General features: G+C 40.8%; 2 protein-coding genes across 2 annotated transcripts; both read left to right on the top strand.

The window, feature by feature from the left end:
* Nucleotides 1-974: 974 nt before the first annotated feature.
* Nucleotides 975-5791, top strand: LOC148816815 (uncharacterized; the record flags this gene model as incomplete). The annotated part of the gene is made up of 5 exons (XM_088939463.1): nucleotides 975-1007; nucleotides 3231-3413; nucleotides 3930-4624; nucleotides 4729-5046; nucleotides 5578-5791. Coding segments are annotated over 5 exons (1443 nt in total), but the record flags the coding sequence as incomplete, so codon positions are not given.
* A 1051-nt stretch (nucleotides 5792-6842) lies between these two features.
* On the top strand, nucleotides 6843-8650 carry LOC148816816 (nicotinamide N-methyltransferase). The gene is made up of 3 exons (XM_088939802.1): nucleotides 6843-7277; nucleotides 7452-7659; nucleotides 7997-8650. Exons 1-3 carry the CDS (start codon nucleotides 7100-7102, stop codon nucleotides 8430-8432), a joined length of 822 nt encoding a protein of 273 aa, XP_088795928.1. The 5' UTR covers nucleotides 6843-7099; the 3' UTR covers nucleotides 8433-8650.
* The last annotated feature ends 2344 nt before the right edge of the window (nucleotides 8651-10994 follow it).

Genomic DNA, 10994 nt, shown 5'->3' on the forward strand with positions numbered 1-10994 from the left:
CTCTTTTCAAACAGCATGACAGTGAAAAGTAGCATTCAGATTGCCGAGAAAAACACGGCACAAACTTTGCGCTCACTGAGGTGTCCTTTTTAACCAGCATAAAATGCATCAATTACACAATCAGCTGCACATTTTCTTCACTGTCCCTTGTAAGGTACATTTCTTAAGTAAAAAGCAAAACGGATTCTTTACTTTCTTCCACATGGAGAAAGGACCGTACGGAACTATTTGGACATAACACCTCAACTTAATCACATTTTAAGTTTTCTATACAGAAATTTATAAGATTCTTCACACCGAGTCAGAATTGAAGATGCCTCTAATCAGCTAGCGTAGCAGGGAAATTTGCTCACAAACCTGGTTTTTTTCAAAGCAGCCTAGACAGCAAATAACTCCAAACTTATGATGCCTTCCCAGTTTTAACCAAGCCCAAATGAAAGTGCTCATAGTTTCGCTTTTAACCCCATAATAAAAATAAAAATCTCACTCGGTCGAACCTGTGCGGTCAGTCCTCGCAATGACCATCTTCCTTCTTACCGGCAGCAGTCAGAACTACCAACTACTTTAACACTAACCCTAAACTAAGTATTAAAGACTTCCTCCCAATATTACAAGCAAACGTAGCACCTCACTACAAGAAAGACATGTGAAGGTTTGTGCAAACAGGAGCCTTTGTCCCCCCAGTACGCCTTTTATACAGATTGGTGTCCACAGGTGCAGCCAATTCCTTAATTTCCTCGTGGGAATGCTGCCTTTGGAATGTCTCATCACCGCTCTCTAGCGGCTCCATTGACCACTGACACAATTTGGCTGCTCTGTTAGTGCCCTATCGATTTCTGAAGGTCTTTGTCCTTTACGCTAAAGACACATGAAGGATTACTGCTATTCATATAACTGTTGTTGCAAGTATAAGCTTCAGATCAAAGCAAAACTTTCTTTAATTAACTCGGGTTTTTTTTCTTTGCCATAGGTGAAACGTGTCTATTGCCTGTTTTGAATTTTTCAAAGTGAGTATCCCACGAAGTGAAGTAACGTAATATCTCCCAGCGTGTAATTAGTAGTACAGTAGTGTTGATTTCAATGATCTGAGTGTCAGGCTTTTAGGTGGCACAATTATCTCCACAAGGCAGTAATGAAACCCATTGCGCTCAGAAATCAACTGCTGTATCTGTCATACTTGATTTTTCCACAACAGCGAAGCGTGTTTCTGCACCTTTGCTCATCATTGTAATTTATGCATCTCTGTAATTAGAAGAAGGAAAAAAATACACCACAACAGTCTAGGGGAACTTTTTGTTATAAGATCCCAATAACTCAGCATACTGATAGCTTGGAAACACTGAGAAAAAAATAGTTCTCAACAATGTCCAGATTGTATTCCAGACATGGGGAAGGGAATATCTGGGGATTCATGTTGGCAGACTGTAGTTACAGTACACCTGAAACAACAATGTACCATCCATGGGTATACATTAATTCAAGTGTTGTTGGAGTACTTGTGTGGTACACAATTGTTTGTGGATTTTAATTAATTCCTCGTGTTATAAATCAACAAGAAAATCTCAATAACACTGAGTGAAATCGTCTCAGTAATGGAGCAGTAACTGAGCAAACAGGGTCCCACCTATACTGTATTTCACTTTTTATGAAGTTCATCAGTCAAAGGTGTAAACTGTTCTGTGGTTACCTTTGTACATATTCAGTTGCTTTCATTTTCTTCTCACACATTTCAAAAGGGGTTGCACTCTTAAGTCTGCCTTGCTTATGTAATTCTTGTGTTGTTTTATTCTGTCTCAAAAAATGACAGATTCTGTAGTCAGACGATATTGCTGAATAAGTGAAACCAAGCCAGTATTAAAACCGAAATTTAAACCAAAAAAGGAAATGAAAAATTAGCAGTCCAGACAAGTTTTTACCTGTTTTTTTATTTTCACATTTCATAAAAGAAAAACTCTTAGGTCCAGGGTCTCTTTTTGCTGCTCCATCTAGTGTCTGGTTTATGTACGCAATCGGAGACTCTCGAATTTTAAATCTGGCCGATACGGTGCTTTCAAAGAAACTTTTATAATAATGAATTGATTGCATTTGTATAAACCTTATCATCTCAAACGATACGTACCAGATTCACGTCTACTTTTTATACTACTGAAGAATTGCTTTCATCTACGTTATCGCATGCAGTGAAAAAGTGAGAATTTTTTTCACCAGTTTAGTTAAGGGGGAACTGTAGGGAGGCCAGATTATGCGGGCACAGAATATAATATAGCCATGTACGCAGTTTCGAAAAATTGTCCCCCTTACGAACAATACAGAAACTCTATTCAGTCGTTTGCGCTTCTTTGGTTTGTTTTTAGATAGAACAGATTGATGATTGATGTAAGGAAAACGTCACAGACTGCGTGACGTCATTCTCCGAAAAAGAATCTTTAATATCTCAGAATGAAAAGCTACTGAAGGGCTGGTTCGAACGGCGATAAGCGCAATAAATGAATAATTCGCGGACATTCTGCTGTTTATAAGGGGGTACCTCCGCGCTACTATAAGAACTATGTGGCCACACACGCTAACAAACACAGATAATAATAAAGTTCAATGTATAATTCGTTGCGATATTTCTTTATAAAGGTGGACGTATTGAAACTGAACCTAAGTCACGCGTCATCTGCCTGGCTTTCTTTAAACCTTGATATTAAAACACATTGAATAAGTTATCTCATTATCAGCTATATGTTGCGTGAACACTCACGCAAAGTCAGTTATTGTGGCGTCCTTGTCGACGATGCCTATGCGGTGCCTATATAAGCCGTGAAAGCGTGAGGTTATGGATATTCACAGCTTTGGTGCGATACTATTTCGCATTTGGACTGAATACATGATGGACGCAAACATCAACGATATACTCGACTATGTTAGGTACTACGAGGTACGTGCTTTTCTTTACTTTTTGATGCATAGCCTATTGAGGACTACTACTGATATTTTGCAAAGTAGCCCGACTTTTTTTTTTTACAAAATCTAACGAAGTTAATTTTTAAGCCATTTTTTAATTGATTTTTTCATCGCAAGTCTTTTCAGATGTTTTGAATAAGGGTGACAGTTTGCCAGGTGTTTGACAAATGACAGGCCGTGTGTTGTGATCATTTTGCGTAGTTTTATCACTAGCGTTTCAGTGTAGAAATGTGTCAGCTGCTGTATCTTCTTCCACCTTGCGACACTTCTTTCAAACGCAGCCCCTCACGGTGGAGAATCTCCGTCCTCTGGAGGAGCTGCTGTCCTCGGAGGAGGACGAGGACGACGATTTCTCCGTCGGGGAGGCCGAGCTTGTCTTAGAACAAGCGGACGTCTTCCTGAAGGATGCCAAGGCCTTCGTGGGTGAAGCGCGTTCCTTCATCGCGGAAACCGACTCTATCTTGGTAAATGTGAACATTTCACTCTTGCCTATCGAAACTGGAGTAACTATGAGTTCAAAAGCGTCATAAATATAATGCAAAGAAATGGAAAGGGTTCATATTCCTCACATTTCTTGAAAATAATACACATCGACCATTCAACTTCTATATTAAATTAAGTGCTTTCATACACCGCATATTGCCTTCTGATTCCTGGATTTATCATCTGACAGAGTGAGTTAACGGTTAAGGTCATCATCAGATTTATTCATTTTCTCGATTTCTGGATGAGCTCTTGCATGAGTTTCTGTAGTTATCTTTTTCTCTTTCTTTCAATAAAATAGACTGTTAATCACGACAAATACACAAGACTGTGTAACGTAACACTGTATATCCTGAATACTGACAGTAAATCCTAACATACTACAGTATGTCGTTGTCAATTGTTCCACAAGGAGTTACTGTGATTCATTAACCTGCTTTAGAATCTACATTTTACTTCAAAGGTAAGCATTTTCCATTGGTTTTGCTATCATATAGGATAAAAGGAATACAACCAAAGGCAATGAAGCTAAGAGAAGCTTCCACAACAATGTGGCCAGGGACAACTTGGCTGGTGATGATTTCTCCAAAGAACTGGACCAGCTCTCGGATGAGTCAAAAGGGAAGGTCGGAGATAAGTCAAAAGGGAGGGTCGGAGATAAGTCAAAAGGGATGGTCAGAGATAAGTCAAAAGGGATGGTCAGAGATAAGGCCAGGGACAACCTGGTTGGAGATGACGTCTCCAAAGAGCTGGACCAGCTCTTGGATGAGCCAGAAGAGATGGTGAAAGATAAATCCAATGACAACATGGCTGATGATGATTTCCTCAAAGAACTGGACCAAATCTTGAATGAGCCAGAAGAGATGGAGGATGACAAGCCCAAAGACCGTTTAGTTGGTGATGATTTCTCCAAAGAACTGGACCAGCTCTCGGGTGAGTCAAAAGAGATGGGCAGAGATAAGGCCAGGGACAACTTGGTTGGAGATGACTTCTCCAAAGAGCTGGACCAGCTCTTGGATGAGGCAGAAGAGATGTTGGGCGTGACCCCTCAGAAGCCCAACCTCACAAATGTCAGTCTCCGCAACAGTAATTTGGAACATAAGAGTCACAGCTCAGCAGTCTCCAAGACGAAGTCCTTGAGCCGTCCTGGTTTCCCAATAACTGAGGAAGTCCCCCTTCCTAGTGAAACAAGGTAAAAATCACTTTCCAAGACATGTAAAATTAACATTGGGTTTTCACAGAATACTGTCATTACAATACATTACAATAATCGGATTGTCCTTCTGCATCTCTTAGCTTCCGCAAAGATATGGAAGACTGCAACAGCTTAATCAGGGAGCTGGACCAGATGCTCGACGAGCCCGAAACGCATTGCCGGGGGTCACGAGCCCGCACGCAGGCCGAGAGTTCTCTTTCAGAAGATTGTGGCAGAAACTACGGGGCCCCCCAGAAGCCGAGGTCATGCAGGAGGAAGGCTGAGACTCTTGGATCCCCCAAAGTCTCAGTCACCCCGAACTCAACGAAAGTGGAGACAACTATAGAAGCAGAGACATTGACTGACAAGAGCCATGAGGAGAATTTCACCATTCCTGCTGTGGCTGAAACAGATGTCAGGTATGTTCAGAGTGTACTGCAACACAGAGGTTTCTCACTATTTCACTGTGAATATGATTTCTGAATCATAGTGTGCACACCGTCAGAACCCTGTAGAGCCAGTCCCTTAGCGATCCATGATCCCATGGTGTTTGGAGTGGCAGTAATTCTGATGCGTCTTTAAATCACTTCCAGCCTCCAAGGAGTCAGGAGTTCTCATTTCTGGAATAGGTGGTGGGCGAGGGTCTGGAGGAAGGATCGCAGATCTGTGGAGAGTGAGGTCAGATTACTAATTAGGAGTGCAACCCAGACATGCTCTTGGCAGTGTCCGGTTTGTTTATCACAAGGAGAGTGTTGCTTCTTTTTTTTTGTGGGGCTTGATGAAGTCAATTTGAAACCAAGCATTAACATTTCTACTGTGCCTCTCTGTAACATGCACAGAGCAGTCTGGAGCTGTTGATGGAAGTGTGTCCTGTAATAAGCGATGTGGCTGCGCAGTGCAAAAACCTTTCAGGTCTGTTCTGGCACTCACAGTCACTCTCTTCTCGACAGACATCGGTCAGCAGGAGGAGCAACACAGTGGTCCGCACCGACAGGACTACTGAAGCGCCAGGCTGCTGTTCCTTCTGCCTTCCTTTATTTCAAATATTCAAGGCAAACCGGAATCTCAGCAGGAGATGAAGTCACACTTACTGAAATAAAGATATATATTTTTTTCCTTCTCAGTCTGCCTATTTATTGGATTGTTGTCAATAAAGATCAATAGGTGAATGCATCAGATGAGAACACCATCACAGTTACACTGGAGGGACACCAGTCCTTGTCTACAGACTGGCCATTTCATGCACCTGTGCGTGTAGTTTTCACTGTGTCCACCGTGGAGGCTGAAGAAGTCCACATTATTCATCAGTGAGAAGGCCACTGAGTTCACTTTGTTCATGCTTCTGTGGATTGTCAGACAGTTTCCTCTGTGCAAGATGAAAAAGACCTCATTCCTTTAGCCTGTTAGCCATTCCTTTCAGCACTAACATCTTCTATGGTTTGAATCCAGATTAGCAATAAGAGTCTAGTGGTATCCCAAACTGTAAACAATTGTCTAGATTGGGTCTTTTTACTGCTTTGAATATTTTTTAACGTAACACCCCTTGTTTAATTCTACACTTTTAACTATATTCTAACACTGTTTGTCTTTTTGGGGGGCTTTCCCCCACCTTAGCTAGAACATGGAAATTATGTTCTGACAGCCTGAACAACCCTTCATGTTCATCTCATACAGTTCATCCATTACACTCTATCCAGAGACCTTTACTGTTGCTATTACAAAAAAAAAACAGTATTTAATGGTACCTCAATTGCAATATTCTCATATATCTTTCTTTATCCTGTGTGGGCTACTTTTATGAACTCAGGGAGTACAAAGTCAACTATTTGAAAGATAGTTAAGCTTTTAATATTAGGAAAGACATGGTTACACAGTAAAATATCCAGTTACAGTGAGGTATGATTATGTTAAACAATTTTATCATATTTTTTTTTCAAGATTTACAGTAGCTGTGTTAACACACCCACTCTCACCTTCTACAGCACACTGTCTGCTGCCAACATACAGTACATTTCCCCTGGTGCGGTTTCAAGGGACCAATTTAAAATCCAGTGATCCTTTTACAGCTCCTCATACTAATTCATGTAATTCTTAATCCAATCTTCCCACACACACTTAAATTTTCCTACTTTGATTTTCGTCTTGCAAACAATTCAAACGATGCGTCTTTTCAGCTCTGCTGTAGTTAGAAGACGAAGCTTTGAAGCTACCCGACGTAACAAAGTGTGGTTTCCGCTCCTTCCATATGCTTGCGACCGAACAAAAAAGTTCCACAGGACGGCTTTCTCAACTAAAGTAGGAACCATTACTTGTAAGCTTACGGTAATAGTTGCAAAACGCATCTGTGTCATAAAACGTAAATGTTTGAAAGTCGCGCAATACAGCAGACATTCATGAGTTACCAACTCTGCCGATACGGAGGGGTCTGATCTGTTAGGTGCGGGCTACTTTGCTTGTCCTGAACGATCCAACATGCAGGGAAGCTCCAAAAATGCACCTCTACAGTCTTTCACAGAAGGGGAATTTTACCAGGAAAACTTTGATTCCAGAGTGTATGTAAATTCCTACTATTCCAGACCAACTGGCCATTCAGACGAGAGCCAGCTGCTGCCGTTTGTGCTTCGAAGCCTCAGTAAAACGTTTTCGTCAGGTAACTTTCATTTTCGTTTTCAGCCCTTCTTTGTACTGTATATTCCTTGTAAATAACAGCTTTAATACTTCATACTACCATCATGTCTTGAGGCTTGGAATGGTAACTTAGAAAATAGCATGACTAACAGCATAACTGTATGAAGCATGCCTTTTTTTCGTCTTTTTTTGTTAGGCAGATACAAAGGACAGAGACTCTATGATGTTGGAAGCGGACCTTCTGTTCACACCTTGATTAGCGCCTGCGAGTATTTTGACGAAATCGTCGTCTCCGATTTTACCGACAGCAATCGAGAGGAAATGAAAAAATGGTTGAAAAAAGAGAAGGGGTGTTTTGACTGGAGTTATGTAATACAATTCGTTTGCGAAATGGAAGGCAAAAGGTACAGTGTATGCTTCCTTGTGTTAGTGTGAGTTGTTTCGTTGTAAAATTAAAAAATCTGGGGGCACGCATAATCTGCTCAAAACAGCCTACATTCTTTTAATTTATCGCGATTTGTCTCATGTTGCAGCACAAGACACGCGACCTAGCGAAAGGGGAAATTACATTTGTAGCACAAAATCAAAAACAAAGTATAGTTTAGTAAATATTTACATATGTGCATGTAAATGTTTTTTTCACAAGCAAAACATATACCTATACTTTCTCTTGAAAAAAAGAACAACGACATTAAATTTACTGTCAATTTTACGGTGTTGTGCAATGTGATGGTCTAACAGGACTCCCGAGGAAGCGGAGGAGAATTTGAGAAGTCGAGTGACGCGAGTCCTGAAGTGTGACGTCAGGCTGGAGAACCCGTTTCAGCCCGTGGTCCTGGAACCCGCTGACTGCGTGCTGACCTCTCTGTGTCTTGAGGCAGCCTGCAAGGACCAGGATACCTACCGGCAGGCGCTGAAAAACGTCGCCTCGCTGCTCAGACCCGGGGGAGTGTTGGTTATGATTGGGGTTCTCAATGAAACCTTTTATGTTGTGGGGGAGCACAGGCTGTCGTGTCTGCCTCTAACCCAGTCCTTCGTAAAAGATGCAGTCGGCGCTCTGGGTTTCTCTATCAAGACGTTTGACACCATACCCGGGCCTGACAAGGAGGAAAATCAGGTTTCAGATTTCGAAGCTGTATTTTTCCTCACAGCTGAGAAAACCACCCCAAAAATGTAGTGCTGCCTAGCCAGGGGCCTTATGTCCACCAAAAACAAAATACAGTGTAACCTTCAGCTAGAGATGTTTTAATTTGCATTTTAAGTATAGACTAGGTTTTTATTTTACACAGATTCTTCGCCTAAATCTAACTACAGTAAAATGTAAATGCTTAGTTCATTTGTAAACGTGTTCATCAAGGTTTGTTTGTCAAAGCTCCAATAAAATAGCTAATAACATCAGCATGTTCTGCATCCTCCATTAATGTTTATAGTTTAAGACATGACCTGTACAAAATGTCTTCTGAACACCCGTCCATATGTTTTGAGCATCTCATTCTAATTGCCCTATCCAATACAAGCAACAGGCGCAAGGCAGGCTAATCCTTGTATGAGACTCCAATCCTTCAGAGGCCACACACAGACACACACACACACACACTCACACCAGGGCCCACTTTCCCAGAAGCCAGTTTACCTACCAGCATGACTGTGGGAGGAAACCAGTGCGCCCAGTGGAAAACCCACAACAACACGTGGAGAATATTCCAACTACCTGCAGATGGCATCCCAGGAACTGCACTCAGGACCAAAGCAGCAACCTTTGTGCCACTGTGCCACTGTTTTTAAGAACATTGAGTTGGTCAACTATGCATTATATCTTGTCTTCCTACTCTCCCAGCTAAACAGCAGCAGAGAGCAGCTGGCAGGTAATCACAGGAATTGTGAAGACATACAGTACCACATGGTGGATCCCCCCCAAAAATTACTTCTATACAGTATATATCTACCATGACTCCTTGTAATTGGTAATAATACAATTTTTAGAGACAGTGTAATTTTATATTAAAATCATAAGAGTTGTGTTGTTGGTGTGCAGCACTCTTGTTTTTAGCTGCATTTCATTTTGTCAAGACACACAAGGTGGCAGTGTTTCTCTGTGATGCGTTTCAGCTGTGCGCTGTGAAGAATCTCGAGTCTGGTAGCATTAAGACATCATAAGAGCACCTACTGTTCCATGCAGACGTCTTTGTAGGAAAACAATCATTAATATTAAAATCGTGAGTCACTGTTGAAAGAGCGTCTATGTACAAGAGAAAGAGTGGGACACATCTTCTGACTTATAATACTATTGGTGCATAAATAATCCTAGTACACATTCATGTGTACGGTACAGTTTACCAGCAGCTCAAAACACCTTCAAACTCACTGTGCTTTAAACATGCAATAAAATATGCAGTATATACTCACATAGCCCCAAATAACTCTTAACAGACACATTACATTTTCCTGCATTTCATGTATTTCGATGACACAAAATGTAATGCTTGAAGAGTTTAAGACATTTCGAAAATGAAGACTTGCCATCTGTTACTGAAAACTATTATTATAGTACGCTCCTGAAATTAGAACAGCTTTTTGAAGACGCCCTCAGGTGCAAATTCATTTTTTTTTATTGGATTATTATAGTGTAATGTCACTTCCAGTAGTGCCAGACTGCTCAGACATACAGTACTGTACATTCGAATTAATGAGTTCCTTCAATATATTTAATGAATAACAAAGGAAAGCCGGAGGAACATTATCCACTTTTTGGGACAAATGTGCCTCATTCTCTCAAATATCTATGGAGGAAGAAATGAGCAGCAGGCACTTTTCATTAGACGAGCATGAAAATGTGAAGAGTAATACAGTCTGTTTTTGTTCATTGGTAATATTTGAGAAACAAAAGCTCAATTTTGAATTGAACAATGAGGGGAAGGATCGTCCCTACCTCACATAGTCTGATAGGCCACCTTTTGGTAACATTTTGGGAACACCTGTTAAGTTATGAATGAATTTATCAAGTATTTGATTCCCTATAGGATCTCTTCAAATCTGAAGGGTGCTCAGTTTTTCGTCTGAAAACACATATCACCTGCTTTCTGATCACAAAGCAATTGTTAACACCATTATAAACGTGTCATTTATTAGTATCCTACAGTATGAAACATGTCGGCCTAGGGCTCTTACAGACTACAGCTGAAGACCTCTGGTCTTAACAACCGTATTAGAAGTAGCTACTGACAGACATCACTAGCTGTACTGTACAACCAGCATTACGTCAGAGGACATGTGGATTATGATGGACACTTAAATAAATATTTATTTTAGATTTAACAAAGGTTAAGTGAAAGATCTAATTTAGCAGAGTGTGAGGAAGACACCTCTAGGGATAGAAAGGCTTTCTGTTGTTTGCATATTTAGTATTTATGACACGGCCAGAGCTTAATTGCTTTCTGGGTCACTTGGGTTTAAAAACAACAAACAGGCATCTTTTAGATGTCACTGTCTGGTTATCTTCCCTGTGCGCATGGAGTCTAGAAGGATTACACACAGTTCATTTGTCAGTTTACTTGTCAAACATTTCGGATACATTTCAGAGTTCCATTTTGAAAGCGCAACAACATGCTCTCACCTTTCCTGAAGTTCTTACTTACAAAGACTGCAGTGCAGCACTAAAAAAATGATTTGTACATTCAAGACTAGTGGATTTGCACTGGCAAATATTGTACCTATTTTGTATTCCATGTGTTCAGTGTCT

Source organism: Atractosteus spatula, chromosome 22 (assembly GCF_055471065.1).
Source record: "Atractosteus spatula isolate fAtrSpa1 chromosome 22, fAtrSpa1.hap1, whole genome shotgun sequence".
Classification (NCBI taxonomy): Eukaryota; Metazoa; Chordata; class Actinopteri; order Semionotiformes; family Lepisosteidae; genus Atractosteus; species Atractosteus spatula.